Genomic DNA, 16,705 nt, shown 5'->3' on the forward strand with positions numbered 1-16,705 from the left:
CCCCCACCAAGTGTGAGGAGTTCTCACACCGTGCACTCTGGTGGCAGGTGACACAGGTTCTCACTGAATGTCACTCAGGGACATTTCCTCCCAGAGTCCATGATGCTCCTGGAAGCCTGGACCTCCTCCCTGCCCCCCAACGGTTCTAAGAAGTGTTCCCCAGGTGTCCTGGGAGAGGCCAGCTCCTGGGAGAGGGAGCCAGTGGGAGGATGACACCCATAGTGTGGGTGGAGGGCTCTCCAAACACCTTCGGAGGGCTGAGGGGTACCGAGACCAGGGCCTTCAAAATCCAGCCCTCAGACGTTCTTCTAAGCCAGCTTCAAGAAGTTCTCAGAACTATGGACTCTTACCCAGAAAACTAAGCCTCACCTATGACGTGTCAGCCTCGCCTCCCCAAGATGTGTTTGCGTCTCCAGCCCACACAATCATCTGCTTTTGGAGGACAGACTCACCTCCCCTACCCCGAGCCTGTCCTAAGGCCAGGAGCCCAGAGCCCCCAAATCAGCCATATCACGCTTCCTCAAGGAGGGCAATTCAAAGGGCAAATAACCCCCAAAGTCAGTAGGAATTTGTGAGCTCATACCACTGGGAAGTCCCATTGTCCCATGGAAGTTGGTGAATCGGGCACAACTGGATCCAAGAGTTCAGACAATATCCTAAGAACTCATCCTCCACACGGAGGCAGAGAGGAAGAAGTAGAGACTCGGACCAGCACAGGCCTTGAGTCTTCGAGCGGCACGCAGCCCAGTGTGCTGTCTCTCTCCCTCTCCAGCTGCTCGGACACCACTGCCATGCCAGCCACCAACCAGGGCTGGCCTGAGGACTTCGGCTTCCGGCTGGGCGGCTCGGGTCCCTGCTTCGTCCTGGAGGTGGCCGAAGGGAGCAGCGCACACACAGGGGGTCTGCGGCCTGGGGACCAGATCCTGGAGGTGGAGGGGCTGGCCGTGGGCGGCCTGAGCTGCGAGCGCCTCGTGCGCCTGGCCCGGCGCTGCCCGCGCGTGCCGCCCAGCCTGGGCGTGCTCCCCGGCCCCGACGGCGGCCCCAGCGTGGGATCCGGCTGTGCACCCTTGACCACAGCCTCGCGGCCCCCTCGCTCCGGCCGCGGCCTCTCTCTGGGCCGCGAGCTGCTACGCCTGGCCGGCCGCAAACGCCCTGACGCCGTGCACCGAGAGCGCAGGCGCAAAGCCCAGGAGTTCAGCCGCAAGGTAGGGCGCCCAGGGCAGGACGGGGCGGGGCCCTAGGAGGCGGGGCGGTCTGGGGGGCGGGGCTCTAGGGGCTATTGTTCTGGGGGGCGGGCACTGTGGGCGGGGCACGTCAGGGGCTTGATTTGTGGGAGTTGCTTTTTATTTATTGAGGTAATACGGATGCACAGCTCAGTAAATCTTACCTAGGCATACACCATTGTAACTACCACCCTGATCAACCTGTAGATTAATAGCATAAAGACAGTAATAGAATGCAGAGCATAGAATGATTCCTTCACCTTCTCCTTCATGAGAAGTTTCTCATGTGATCCTTTCCTTATCTGCCCCAACCAGAGGTAGCTACTATGCTGACTTCCATCGTTATAGATGACGTTTGCCTGTTTGTGAACGTCATATAAATGGAATTATATAACATGTACTCTTTGGTGCTGGGCTTCTTATGGTCATGTTATATCTGTGACTTTCATCCCTGTTGTGTGTGGTAGTGGATCATTCTTTCTATTGCCCGTATTAGTAACATACTGCCTTAGTCTACTGCGGCTGCTAAAATGAACTGTCAGAGTGTGAGTGGCTTATAAACAACAGGAATTTATTTCTCACAGTTCTGGAGGCTGGGAAGTGCAAGACCACAGTGCCAGCAGATCAGTGTCTGGTGACGACCCACCTCCTGGGTCACAGACAGTGGCCTTCTTGCTGTGTCCTCACAGAGTGGAAGGGGCTAGGGATCTCCCTTGGGTCTCTTTTATAAGAACACTAATCCCTTAATGAGGGCTCTACCCTCATTACCTGAACATCTCCCAAAGGCCCCATCTTTGGGGGTTAAAATTTCAATATATAAATTGGGGAGGGGGACACAAACACTCAGACCATAGTACATAGTGTTATTTTTATTTTTTTTTTATTTTTTATTTTTTTTGCGTTACGCGGGCCTCTCAATGTTGTGGCCTCTCCCGTTGCGGAGCACAGGCTCCGGACGCGCAGGCTCAGCGGCCATGGCTCACGGGCCTAGCCGCTCCGCGGCATGTGGGATCTTCCCGGACCAGGGCACAAACCCGCGTCCCCTGCATCGGCAGGCGGACTCTCAACCACTGCGCCACCAGGGAAGCCCCATAGTGTTATTTTTAAAAGAGCCACACCTGGGCTTCCCTGGTGGCACAGTGGTTAAGAATCCGCCTGCCAATGCAGGAGACACGGGTTCCAACCCTGGTCCGGGAAGATCCCACATGCCGCGGAGCAGCTAAGCCCGTGAGCCACAACTACTGAGCCGCTGTGCCACAACTACTGAAGCCCGTGTGCCTAGAGCCCGTGCTCTGCAACAAGAGAAGCCACCACACGAGAAGCCTGCCCACCGCAAGGAAGAGTAGTCCCCACTCACGCAACTAGAGAAAAGCCCATGCGCAGCAACGAAGACTCAACGCAGCCAAACATAAATAAATAAATAAAGGAACCACACCTATTTCAAGCCCCCACAAAACCGGGATCTGGCCCTGCACAGCAGTCTGGATGGCAGGCTGGCCACAGGAGGCCCAGGTTTGGGTCCCCCAAACCTCCAAAGGCATCGCCTGTCAGACTTTGGCACAAACAGGCTCTGAGTGTTCTCAGGTGGAAAGTTAGGACTTCCCTGAGGACTGAGAGTTAGGAGCCTGAAATGGCCAAGGCCTCCAGCCGAAAGAGGAGCCCAAGGCCTGAGTCACCTTCAGGAAGTGAGGGGTAGCCACCAGGAGAGGTGGGGACCCGGGGCTGGGAAGGAAAGGCTGAGGATGGTGTTGGCCTCAGGCCAGAATCCCAAGAAATCCCTGATTTGCGGAAACCTATCCCTTTACTGGACCAATCCAGGCAAGCCCGAGAAACCTGGGATGTGACACATATATGAGGAAGAGGCTGCCCAGTACGATCACGTCTACCGGGAAGGTCTCAGTGCAGCAACTACCTCAGGCCATCCGCCCTCGTATACCTACGCTCCAGGGCCTTCAGATGTGGTCCAAAGGCCCTCATTTGACTGAAACTCCAACTGAACAACAAGTGAGCCAGGAAAGAGTCTGGAGCCTAGACACTCCCCTCACCCTGCCTGGGGTTCAGGCCCCATGTGGATGCCAAGCCCAATGTCCTGGAAACTTCGTATCGGCTTGGTACTTGGGACACTTGAGTTCAGATACCATTCCTTGTCCTCCATGGAAGTGGATTTGCTCAGTCCTGCCCTTGGCAGGGTTTGGCCATGGGGTTTGGGGGCAAAGGGGCCAGGAAGCCATGCTGGAGTTTGGCCATTGCCCAAATGGCTCCCAGCTCACTGCCCAGGTATCAGATCCCCACCCACCTGGCCTCTTCCAGCACCTAAGCTTGGCCCAGTCCTCCTTCTAAACTGACCCCCCTCAGGAGCCTCACCTCTACCATGTGCCCCAGGATAAACCATTGTCTGGGCAGGACCTCAGCTGAGCCTTTCAGCCCCGTTCCCCCAAGCAGGCCAGCCCCTAGCCAGGTCCAGGCAGTCACTCACACATACACACAGGACTCAGCTCTGGCCTTCCTAGGTCACCAGAGTCCAGCTCCTCAAAAGATGTGACTTTTTCCTATCTCCATAATAAGCTCGCCCGAAACAACAAACATCAAAGATACGGATGCCTTTGCACCCACCACAGTTTATTTTTACCCCCACTTTTAGTCCTCTAAGTGTCCAGAGGGCTGACCTCTACATGAGGTCCCAGCATTCCAGACTCCTCCATCTCAACATGACGCTCAAAGATTCCCATAGAAGAGGAAGAGAGCATAAAAGATTGTGCCTCACAAAATTAAAATTCTAAGCAATACTAACAAGGAATATGATAGGGTGATAAGTGGAGGCGAGCTGTGTTCCATAGTAAAGTATCATAAATTTCTTTTCTTATCTAGGAAGGGGCCAGAGATTAATGTCAGACTTCGGGTCATTTTCTTTTTTTGGTTGTTTAGTTAAATACATGTGTTAATAATTTAATGGTAACTACTTAAAAAATTAAGAAAATATTCATTAAAAAAGAAAAGAAGATTGGGCCTCAACTCTTAAGGGAGGAATCCACCCGCTGCACCTCCCGTCAATGCTCATTGGCTAGAACCAGTCACACTGCTGCTTCCAAAGGATGCTGGGAAGTATAGTCCTCTGTGTGTTCCAGGAAGGAGGGGAGACCTAGAGATATTGGTGAGCGCTAGCACCTGAATCCATTCCAGCTGTTGTAAAAAACTACCGCAGATTGGGTGACTCATAAACAGGAATCTATCTCTCACAGCTCTGGAGTCTGGAAGTTTGAGAACAGGGTGCCAGCATGGTTGAGCGAGGGCCCTCTTTGGATTGCAGACTTCTGGTTTTGTCCTCACATGGTGAAAGGGGCGAGGGAGCTCTTTGGGGCTCTTTTATAAGGGCACTAATTCCATTCATGAGACCTCCACCCTCATGACCTAATCACATCCCAAAGGCCCCACCTCCTAATACCATCGCCTGGGGCATTAGGTTTTCACCGTACAAATTTTGGGGGGACACAAACATTCAGACCATAGCAACTAGTAAAGTCTGCTGTAATGCCAGATGACCTGCTGTAGAACCAAAGGTCTGTCCCAGACTCCATGCAATCCTTGGAGAGTCGGAAGGGGGCCCATCAGAGGCCCCAGAAGGGCAGGGTGGACATGCAGACTTGGCCAGGAAGCAGGGCCAGGGGTCATGACCGAGGGAGGAATCTGACCAGCTGCCCAGGTCAGCTGTGGTGCATTTTCTGGCAAGAGGGAATGGAGAGTGGTAGATTCTGGTTAGAGCTCCCCAAGCAGCTCCACAAATCCCAAAAAAGGGAAGATCAACAGTGTCTGTGGAGCGCCTCCCCCCACCATCCGCCATTGGTTTTGAACAAGCAGCTCCCAGATTCTCGCCAGCACTCTTCCTGCCCCAGATTGTCCTCCTTGAAGAGTCTGATATTTAATAGAAAATCCATTAGTGTCCCGTGATGGCGCATCATGCTTAGATGTAGGTTGAGAGCATCTCGGTAATAGCTGACACCAAAACCGCACTGTGGCAGGGGCCCCAGGAGGGAGGAACTATTTTTTCCTCTTTCTTACATAAAACATCTTTCCCCCTAGCCATGTTCTCCTTTGAATCGAGGCTGCAGCTGACTTTGATTTCAAAGCCACTAACCTTCCTCGGTCTGGCGGGTTCTCGAGGAGGGGTGCCTGGTACTGCAGCCTGCCCCACGCACTGACAGGGAAAGAAAGGTCAGCGGGGGAGCTGCAGGAAATGCGCCTCGAGAACGGCTGGCCACTTGCCAGCTCTTTGGTTCAGTTCTGTAAACGCTCACTGAATGCACCAAGCCCTGTGCTCGGGTCTGGATAGGAGTAAGATGTCAGGTCTATGTCTCGGGCCATCACACCTGGTGAGGGAGACCTGGTGTGCAGGTGCCGGGACTCAGGCATGCACAGAATGTGGCCTCTGGCTGGATGCCCTGGAAGCCACCTGCTAATACCTGCTCATCCTCTATGGTGTCACCACCTCTGGAAAGCCTTCCTTAATCCCCTTGTGCTACCACGTAGAAAGCAGCTGGATGTACAGTTCTGAAGTTCAGGAGAAAGCTCTGGGCTGAAGATCAAGATCTAGGCGTCACCATCTGGGGTCCTTGTCCAGAGCGGTGTCAGGGAGCACTTGTGGCAAGTCAAGGGGTGGACTGTGGCAGGTAAGGACAGTCATATGGAAAGAGCAAGTATAGACAGTTCTGAGCAGGAAAAAGAAGAGGATGGTGGGGTTGTGGGATCAGGGAGGACTTTATTTACTGGGAGAGATGTGAACATTTGTATGAGCTGAAGGGAAGGAGGCTGTGGAGACACTGAAATCCATGCATTTTGCCGCTGTTGATCGTAGCCCTCTGATGAGCGAGGGCTGGGGAAACGGCTGTGAACAGGACTGGAGGGGAGCCTGCTCTCATAGCTGCTGACATGCCTGTGGGGAAAGAAATGATGAGCACGTGGACAAATCAATAAACAGTTATTTCAGATGATGATCAATTAAGGGAGGAAATAAACAGGGAGATGAGAGAGTGATGGGGCCCCCTTGAACGGAGTGGTCAGGAAAGGCTCCCTAAGGAGGGGACTTTCAAGCTGACAGCTGAGTGACAAGTAGGTGGCAGGAAGAGAGGGTGGGGACTCTGGTGTGTGTGTGTGTGTGTGTGTGTGTGTGTGTGTGTGTGTGTACAGTGTAATGTCTGTGGCCTTGTGGGTTGGCCTTGCCCAGGAGAGTGGAGGGTGGAGGGGAGGGATGCTGGGTCTGTTGAGAAGTTTGGAGGTGGATGGAAGGGGGTACCGAACAGCCCCACTTCTGGCCGAAATTGCACCTGCACGGTCCTGAGAGAGATGCATGGCAAACTCCCAGACTCACCAAGTGGCCCAGCCTCCACCCCCGCTTCAGGGTTAGCTCAGGACGTCAGTACCCAGAGGCACCCCCAGACCCCGGACTAACAAGGCAGGGATCTCCTGGAGTATGGACAGACAATGGTTAACTGCTGCATTTTTTAAAGTATTAGTGGGAATTCCCTGACAGTCCAGTGGTTAGGAAGCTGAGCTTCCACTGCAGGGGGTGCAGGTTCGATCCCTAGTCGGGGAACTAAGATCCCACATGTGGTGAGGCAAAAAAAAAAAGTATTGGTGCCAGGCACAAAAGCCCACATAGTATATGATTCCAGTCATAAGAAATATTCAATGTGAGCATCCATAGAACAGAAAAATAGATTAGTGGCTGCCCAGGGCTGGGGAAGTAGGGAATGGGGAGTGACCGCTTAATGGGTACAGCGTTTCCATTTGGGGTGATGAGAATGTCCTGGAACTAGAAGGTGGTGATGGTTACACCACACTGTGAATGTACTTAATGCCACTGAATTGTACATATGAAAATGGTTACTGTGGTAAATTTTATGTTATGTGCATTTTTACCACAGTAAAAAAAAAAGGGAAAAAAAGAAGCAATGACAACATGTATGCCTTTTCCTGACTGTATAAGTCATATAAGCTCACTGTTTAAAAAATGGAAACCATTGACATAAAAATAATCAAAATCACTATAAACCTTAGTGCATATTCCCTGTGCAGACATATGTGTAATTATCTATGATAAAAATGTAATACCGTGTGTTCCATTTGATAACCTGTTTTTTTCACTTACCTGTTTATCACAAACATTTTCTATGTATTTTATAACAGCTTTAGTGAGATGTATTCATATACCATACAATTTATTCATTTAAAGTGTACACTTCAATGGTTTTTAGTATATTCACAGAGCTGTGCAACTATCACAGAACTTTTAGAACTTTTTAATCACCCCAGAAAGAAGCCCTGCACCCATTAGCCATCACTCCCCATTTCATGGTTTTTAAATAAAGACCTACAGCATCATTCTCTCTGGCCAAATGGTACCACATTGCATCAAACCTTAAACACTGTCAACTGCAAGATGCACTTGTTTTATTTACCACCAAGAAAGAAAAATCCCTGCCAACTGACCCGTGACACATGCTTCCTTATCTTCTTGTCACTTAATCTGTAGTTAGTGGAAGAGGGCTTTTAGACTTATTTGGACATATTTAGTACTCGCAATGTATATGACTCAATGGAAGTAACAATATGAAAGCTATGACCAAATTCACACATGCACAGGAATGACAACCAGCCATAGGACACAACCTGATTTCAGAGATGTTAAAAATTTTTTTTAAAAAGTGCTCACCCTAGAATCAACGATATCCAATATTGCAGAGTATGGAGTGAACTTGGCTGTGAAACAACAGAAGTTGACCCCGCTAACTGAGGCAGAAAAGGAATTTGTGGGAGGAAGAGTTCACAGAATCAGTGCTGGAGACCTAGGCTTAGGACCAAGAAGGGATGGGCCACCTGGAGCACAGCTGTCCTAAACACCCTTCAGGATGAGTCTGCTCAGGGCGCGCTACAGGGCTCTGCCACTGCCCTGAACAAGCTCCGTGTCCCCACATCTCTGCATCATTCCTTCAAGAGCAAAAGCCCTGGGCAAGAGCCTCCGATTGCCCGAGGCTGCAACATAAGGCCCAGGACCTTGCCTCTCACCTGGTTGGGGATTTCCTCCCATCTTGGCTGCATAGCCAAGGAAATATCCCCCAAATGGATGTGCTACAATTATTTAGCCTGTAATGTCAGATATTTATACTGCTTCCAATGTCTCAGTATCATAAACAATGCAGAGGTGAACCTCTTCACTCATGTATCGTCGTGCACTTGTCAGGACACGTCAAGGATACATTCGTCGATGCACGATCATTGGATAAAATGACAGGCGCATTTTTAGGCTTTGGACACTCTTGCTGCCCATGTCCGGTAGGCTCCTCTGAGTAGATGAGCTCTGTCTGGCCTCAGCTGGTTTACACAATAAGGTGAAGAAAACAAAAGTCCAGAGGGAGCATTGAGGAAACCAGAATTTGGGGTGACACGTGCACCCCAGGGCCTTTTTGTGGAGCCAGAACGTTCTCTGTGGGATCTCTCGGCGGAAGAGTACGGTGGAAGGGGATATGGTGTTATGATGATAGTAACTAGCAATTACAGAGTGCTTGACGTGTTTTAAGCCCTTGCATGGATTCCTTTAATCCTTACGATATTCAGTAGAAGGGCTGTCTCTGGGTTTGAATCCTGACTCCATGGCCTTGAGTAAGTCACCCCACCCCTAGCAGCCTCAGTTTCCTTAGATACGGAACAAGGATACTGGCCCCGCCCACCTCGTTGGGCTACTGTGAGCTCTGAAATGGCATGGTCTGGGTAAGGAGCTCTCACGGGGGCCCAGAGGGGACTGCCATGTCAGCTGTCCTGGGGGAGAAAGGGAGGGAGGTGACTGATTCCCTGGTGTTCTGCCCTGGGACCCTTGTGGCCACTCATCAGACCCTTCCCCGCAGGTGGATGAAATCTTGGGGGACCAGCCGATGACCAAGGAGCGGATGTTCGCTGCTCTAAAGCAGTTCGCGGCTGAGCAGCGGGTGGATGAGCTGGTGTGGGCGCTCACCCTGGTGCTGCCCCTCGAGGCCCGTGGGCCCCTCCTGGAGAACCTCAGGTACCTCAATTGGGGGACAGGATGGGCAAGCAGGGGTGTCCACTCTCCCACCACCACCCCGGGCTCTGCTGCTGCTGTTGCTGCGTGGCCCGCCCCTGAGCTGGACCCCAACACCCCGTCAGCTCCAGGATATGGGTGGGCCAGTGACCCCGAAGGCTGCTGGGAAGGGCAGCTGTTGGCTTTGCTGGCCACCAGGGCATCACTTTGAGTGAGAAGGAAAGGGCTGCTAACTGCTGGGCTGGGACGGGCTGCAGAGAAGACCCACCTCCTGAGCTCAAGTCACAGTCTGCCCTGCTCTGTCCCAAAACCCAGATCACAGAAATCTCCAATGCGACACCAAAACAATCCTAGTTCTTCACTGAGAGGGAGTAATGGCGCAGTGTCAAGGCAAGGAAGCCTGGAGCTGTGCTGTGTCCATCCCGGGCACCGCCCCCCTCCCCATCCTATAAACAGTGTGTTCTCTCTGCCCTTTGATGATGACAGCTGCGTGCCAAGAACCTCGCCAGGTCCCTAGACAAACACTCTCTCACTGAATCCCACCAGCACTATTATTGTCCCCATTCCACAGAGGTAGACTGAGGCTCAGAGAGGTTAAGGGACTGGCCCAAAGTCACACAGCAAATGAATAGCAGTCACAAGAACATGAACCAGTTAGCTGTGCACTTTCTGCTCAGCTTTGGACCTTCTAAATTCCTCCTTCAGGAAAAAAAAAAAAATCTCCCAGTAGGTCCACACCTGGGAATCTCCTGAAACCGGCCCCCCACCTCCACCCCCATCCTGCCCTGCACCGCACAGCTTTGATTAGGCCCCCGTGGGCCTGAATGATGTGTTCCCTGCACGGGTCCTGCGGGGCTGGCTCTCCACCCCCTGCCTCCAGGGCCTGTGACGCTCCCCCACCCCCGCCCCTCCCCCTTCCTGGGCTCAGCCCGCCCCCTCCCCTCGCTGCCATTCACCCCGCAGCCTGCCCCTCCCTCTGGGCCTGGCCAATGTCAGGGACCGGGCTGGCCACCCCCACTCCCCAAGCCCGGGCGCAGCGTCTCCGCTCTGCAGCAGAGTACAGAAGGCCACCAAAAGAGGCCACCATGAGCTGCCTGGGGTGAGTTAGGGGCCTGCCCCTTGCTGGGAAAATCCGGAGAGAAAAAAAGTGATTTCTAGAGCCAAATTTGCAGAGCAGATGATGCGCTGGCGCTGGGGAGGTGATGGATGGGCAGCCCCCCACCCCGCCCCTCCGCACCAGTGCTGGGCCAGGGGCCGGGCGGCCAGGCTGTCCCTGGGAAGTTGGCATGCAGGTCTTAAGGCTGTTAGCCGCCAGACTCAGCTGGAGGCCCCCTCGGTCCCTCATCTCCCTCCGGCGCTGCCCAGGCTTCCGTCCCTGCCGCCTCTGCCGGGTCAGCCGGTCTGCCTCCCGGGACAGCCCCTACGCCCGCCTTTCCCGTCCGCGGCTCGTCCCCCGAGCGGCCGGCAGAGGGTCAGGAAGAGTCGGGGTGGAGAGGCACCCCCTTGGGCATGCTCGATTTAGAGCCTGGGAACCGGGAACCCTGGACACCTGGGATGCCCAGTCCCCGCAGCGTCCCCGTCCCCGGGGCGCTGCTGGGGAGGATGAAACAGCAGCCTCTTGTCCGAGCGTCAAGGGCGACAGGAAAATTGGGGAGGCTGCTGGAGGGGGGGGCGGTGCCCAGCTGGGCTCTGCAGGGAGAGGGGTGCCCTGGCAGCCTGGCTTCAGCCACCCATCCCGCTACCTCCCCACCCCCCCTCCACCACCCCTCTGGTGTACTGGTGTACTCTGGTGCCCATGTACTGGGTTCCAGGGATGAAGCGATGATCCCCACGCAGCACCTTCCCGAGAGAGCTCAGAGAAGGCATGGAGGAATCACAGACAGTTTTCTGTGATTCTGAGAGCTGAGCATCAGCCGAGGGGCAGCTGAGAATGGACTCAGCACAGGGCAGTCAGGGCAGGCTGCCTGGAGCAGGCAGCAAGTTCCGGTGCTGGAGCCTAGACAGTGACCGGTGGGGTGTGGCATGCACCCTGTGGAGGTGGGAAGATAGTTCATCAGGGCCAGGCATCTAGCCACAGAGGTGGAGCCCGGACAGCCAAGGCGAGGGTGGTGCCACACACAACCCAACCCTGGGTACCCAACTGTGCCTAGCTGTGACCCACCCTGCCTCGGTAGAGGGCCATGAAGGGCTCTGGCCTTGGGACCCCCCCGACTGAGGAGAGACAAGGCTTGAATGAGAGGTGCAGCAGCAAAGATACACGTGTGAGCGTGTGTTGTGCTCATGTGTGTGCACCCTCGACAGAGGCTGGAACCCACCCAAACCACCGTGTGGCCTCTGAGGGGTGGTCCCAGTGGCCCAACTGGAAGACTTGGGGAGAAAGGAGAAGGAGCAGTGAGACCACGAAGTTGGGCCATCCAGTGCAGTAGCCACTAGCCACATGTCACTCTTTAACATTGAATTTAATGGCTATCAAATAGGACTTAATATTCAGCGTGGCCTCATCGTCTTAGCATGGCTGTGAGGGTGAGATTTGGGTCAGTGGCGATGTTGTGAGTAAAGGGTCTTATCTTTCTTTACGACAGCCGTTACCCCTGTGGCTCAGAGCCTAATTTGGGTCTATCCCCAAAGGGATTCCAGTCTGATGAAGTGATAAAATGACTTTCTAATTAGGGCAGGCCAGGTAGTTTGGAAAGCGTGACGTGGATAGGAGGGAACAGGAAAGCAAAGTCAGCTTTGTGCTCTGCTAGTACGCCTCCACCACACAGCTGAGGTGGTGGAGGAAGCTGTGCTTTGAATCCCAGCAGACCTAGCGAACCCCCAGTCCACTCACTGGCTGTGTGACCTTGAGCAGTTTCACTAACCTCTACACTTTATCCATAAAAATGGGGTTGGTCATTTCTACGTGTTCCCCGTGGGGTTCTTGGTAGGAAAGCATGTAAGTGGACTCTGCCAATGGCAAAGCAGAGAAGAGATTAGTTGAGAACCTGGGGGATAGGGTGTGAGCACCTCCTTCACCCTCCTCTGCTTTAATGATAAGCGCCACCATCATACAAAGCTCCTTGGAAAATTCTATGACACTGTGTAGGGGGAAGTGCCAGGCATCTCGTATGTGCTCCGTTAAATTGGTTTCCCCTAGGGAAGGTCTCTTTCTCCCTAGAGAAGTTCCTTGACCATGGCACTATCGACGTTTGGGGCCCCGTGTTTCTCTGTTGCTGGGGGCTGTCCCGCATGTTGTAGTTGGCAGCATCCCTGGCCTCTGCTCACTAGATGCCAGTAGCACGCCCTCCTCCCACTTGTCATTTTGTGACAACCAAAACTGTCTCCAGACAATGCCAAATGTCCTCTGTGGGGCAAAATCGCCCCCAGTTGAGAAACACTGCCCTGGTGTGACCTGCCTTTGGTAGCACCCTCTTGCTGGGGCAGACACTTCAGCAGGACCAGCCTGGCCCACCCTATACTGCCATGGGTCATCTGGCCAGATGCACCAGCTGCCGGCCCCTTTGGTGCCTTCACTGTGCTGGGGGGGGGGGGTGGGGGGGGTACCTGGCCCCAAGGCAGCGAGTGCACTGCTGGCTGTGTCTGGATTCCAGCAGGAGCATCGGCTCCATGGTCGTGTCTCCAGTGCCCACGGCAACGTGGACGGTCTTCACAGCCTCAGGGCCATCACAGCTGGTACCAAACAACCAGAAATGGCTCGATCATGATGGGACGGCTGTGGCCCTGTGGATGACAGGGAGCTGTGCTCACCGTGAGGACTTTCAGACACTTCTCCCCCTGGCAGGGCTGAGGTCAGGCACGGGGAGGACACTGAATGAGCACCGGCTCAGGCTTCCTGCTGTTGCAGGGGAGACATAAAGCCGTGAGAGGTCACCCCAGAGTGGTGGCCTCCCTGGGGCCAGGCATGCAGGGCTGAAGTGTGTTGGGCAGCATGGCCTGGATAGAGGACAGAGACTGACCGTCAGGTCTGCAGGGGCCTCCCTGTGACGGGCTGCGGGAAACACGCAGGCAGGATCATGGAGGATGTTCCCCGCAAAGACGGAGGCGGAGGCAAAGTCCCCAGGGTTTCCTGCCTCTGCGGTTCCAGCCTGTCTGGGTGGTGGCCGCCTCCTTGTGCCAACCCCCCTGCCCCCAGCGCCCTGCCACTTTGAGGCTGTCCCTGAGAGACCCCTCCCAGGATGCCCTGGGCTGGCTCCCCGGCATCTATCCTTTGGTCCTCAGAACTCAGATTCTCACCCTTTCCAGCCTAAAGCTAGGACTCGGATCAGCAAGAAATGACAATGCAGTGGGGGCCCTGGGGCCTGCTCCTGCTTTGTGGCAGGCCCAGAGCTGGAGGAGGGGTCCAGGCCCCCTTTCCCCTTATCTCCGTCTCTTCCCCTTAGCTGCTCCTCCCCTCCCCTCTCCCAGTAGGACACGCCCATCCCGGGGAGGCCCTCTGTTCCCCCCACTGCCCTCACCTGGGACTTGCCCCAACCTGGCCACCCCCTCCTCATTTCCACTCACTCACCAGGTCTCATTAACTTGACTTCCTGTGTTTTAGAATCTGGCCACTTGTCCCATCCCAACATCCTTTGCTGTGCCCCTCCCAGCATCACCCCTCCCCTGGTGTACCAAAACCTTCGGGGTCCCTCCACCTCCCCTTAAATCCTTATACCCTCCCGCGGCTCCTCACTGTTCGGGAGTGCAGCTTGAGCGGCTGACAACGGCATTCAAGGCCTCCTTCTCTAGCCCCTTCTCCTCTGGAGCTTCCCCCTGGGTGGGAAGGGAGGGTCTCTCTGGACGACACCTGCTGAGTCCTCGAGTCCCAGCGCAAAGGCCACCTCCTCCAGAAAGCCTTCCCAGGCTCTGCACAAGGCAGTCGGAGCTTCCTCTGAACGGTCGGGTTCGGCCTCGCTGCATTCGGGTGTTGGGGACTCTCCGGAGCGCCGCGGCCCGAGGGGTCGGAGGCGAGGCGCCTGGGGAGGTGCTCGTGGAGGGGGGCCAGAGGAGGCTGCGTGACGGCCTAGACCAGCCCCAGCTCGCGGGGAGCTGACTGAAGGGTCCCCCGGAGGGGCGGGGCCGGGAGGGGCGGGGCCACGCGAGAGGGGGCGGGCGCGGGGCCTCGGGCCCAGCCGGCTCGGGAGGGGCCGAGCGCGCTCGCCCAGCAGAGGCGCGCGGAGTCTCGGCGCCCTCGCTCTGCTCGCGGGCTCCGCCACCCCCTGTCCATCGGCACCTGCCGCGCCGCCGTCGCCGGCTTCAGATGGGGAAGGACCAGGGCTTCTCTCGGCACTTTCGGTAGTTTCCCCACTGCGCCCAGAGGCCCCGGGAACCGCGCACCCTGGTGCGACGCACCCGCCTCCCGCTGACCTGAAAAGGGGTGGGGCTGGGGCACCGAGGGGCTTCGCTGTCCTGGGTGGGCACCCACCGAGCCTGGCTGGGAGCGGGGGCTTGGGAGGGCAGGCATAAACCGGAAGGTTATTAAAGGGGCGAGTTTCCCGCGCTAGGCACCCGGAACCCGTCCGAGGCCCTAGGGGTCAGGATCCGGGTCGGGGATCAAGGGCTGGGATTGAAAAGCCCTTTTTCCTTCCTACGACTGGACTGACTGAGGGAACTGGGCAGAGAACAAGGCGGGGAATGTGGTGGAGAGAGAGGACCCTATGGGAGCCCCGGGTAGGAATCTGGAGTTGGCTTTAGACCTGATCCCCCAGAGAGAAGAGAACTGACTCTGAGTGCAAGGTCATTGTGTGGCACCCAGAAGAGCCCTGTGGCCACAGAGAAGCTTCTTGGCATAGCAGGGACCTGGGAGTCCTGAGGCAGCCATAGCCAGGCTGTCAGGTCAAAGGGGCATCAAATCCATCAGCCACAGTGGTCCATGAGACCCCACCCACTGCATCTGGATCTGCTGGGCCAGTCAATTCAGAGCAGACCCAGGGCTGGGGTGCCTGGGCCAGACCGAGCCGCATGGAGGGCCCACACCAGCCAGAAAGGGCGTCTGGCACACCAGGCAGCCTTGGCTTCCTTCTCAGCCCCAAGAACACCAAGGAGGGAACGGGCCACCCAACTTTCTCCTACCTATGCAGTTGGTGACTCACCTGGCTTCCACTGCAGGGGCAGGGTGGCGGCTGCCACCCTCTATTGCTGCTAGAGGGTGGCAGGTTGGACCTAGGGGCTGGGGGTGTTGGGCTGATACCTTCTGGAGCCTGGTGCCGGAGCCAAAGTGTAAGGTAGACAGTTTCCGGCTTGTCATCTCTGCTTTGCCTGAGCATGAGGCATGTGGGGAAGGTGCAGGCCAGGCGGAAGGAGAAGTCAGGCTCTGGAGACCTTGACTGACCATGTGGGGAATGCGACCGAGGCTCTAGATTTTCGGGAACCACTGGGAGTGGGCAAGGATGAGTGTATCAGGCGATGACTCTCCTGGCAGAGTTGAGCAGGCCATCATTCTAACCTCCTGGTTGCCTGGAACATGCAGATCTGAAGCAGAGCTCACTGGGGGGTGGGGGGCAGGCCCTGATGCACCCTCCTCCCCGAGGATCCACATCCCTTCCCTCCCACCAGGTAGCTTAGTCTGTCCACTGACCTTATTAAACTACCCACAGAGATCGGGGGAACTTAGCGGGGGCCACCGTGCGACATCAGAGGCGTTGTATTTCAGCTGTGGCTGCAAGGCCTCTGCTCCCTCCCCTCCTCCCATGCCCTTGGCAGTGGCTCCTGGTCGAAAGAACAGGAAAGGGAGCCTTGGGATGCAGCCAGGGAGGCCTCGATAGCAACCAGACCTTCAGGGGCCCTCGACAGAGCCATGCCACAGTGCGGAGGTCCAGAGGCTGGGCTTCCATCTCAGCTGTGCCAAGGGCAGCCGAGTAACCCTGGAAAGTTAGGGATCCTCTCTGAGCCTCAGAATCCTCTTCCATGGGCCAGGGAGTCCACCAGGATGTTAACTGCCATTACTCAGAAGTATGGGTGGGCCACTGGTAGACCCCCGTTTACTGAGTCTCTGAGCCCCAACCACGTGCCGAGCCCTGGCTGGTCACTGTCGGTCACACCCGGGCTTCAGACCCAGCCCTCTGAGAGCTTCCAGCCTTGCCGAGGAGACCTATGAGCACCAAGGAAACATTCCAGGGTGTGGACCCCAACAAGGGACTGTGTGAACCTCCCCACTGCCTCTCATCACTTCCGGGGTGACTCCTTTTAGAGCAGGGTCCACAGTGCCTTCAGCTTTGAAGCCGAGCGCCTGGCTGGCACAGAGAGCAGAGACTTCCTAAAACATGTTGGACAAAGCAAGGAAGGCCAGTGTTGGGTGTTGAAGGGTGAGCCCGGTTTAGCTAGAAGAGCAGAGAGAGTGTGCTAGGTGGGGGCCACAGCCTGGGCAAAAGTGTACAAGACAGGACTGGATGTGGTGGTCCTGGTGCTTTCTGAGGTGGCAGCGGTAGAGAGGGCTGCTGGGAGAAGCAAGCTGGGAGCT

The 16,705-nt window shown here is 55.7% G+C and overlaps 1 protein-coding gene across 3 annotated transcripts in view; it reads left to right on the top strand.

Annotated features, from left to right (window-relative positions):
• Positions 1-788: 788 nt before the first annotated feature.
• GRID2IP (Grid2 interacting protein) overlaps positions 789-16,705 on the top strand; it is a 33,948-nt gene continuing 18,031 nt past the window's right edge. Inside the window, exons 1-2 of one of the 3 annotated variants that reach the window (XM_065892332.1) lie at positions 789-1,205; positions 9,119-9,273. In XM_065892332.1, coding sequence (XP_065748404.1) covers positions 792-1,205; positions 9,119-9,273 — 569 coding nt within the window. In that variant the 5' untranslated portion in view covers positions 789-791. Of the gene's footprint in view, positions 1,206-9,118; positions 9,274-10,355; positions 10,370-14,506; positions 14,542-16,705 lie in introns of those variants that run through there. The other 2 variants (XM_065892331.1, XM_065892330.1) reach the window with 2 other exon arrangements.

This window comes from Phocoena phocoena, chromosome 15 (genome assembly GCF_963924675.1).
Source record: "Phocoena phocoena chromosome 15, mPhoPho1.1, whole genome shotgun sequence".
In the NCBI taxonomy this organism is placed as follows: domain Eukaryota; kingdom Metazoa; phylum Chordata; class Mammalia; order Artiodactyla; family Phocoenidae; genus Phocoena; species Phocoena phocoena.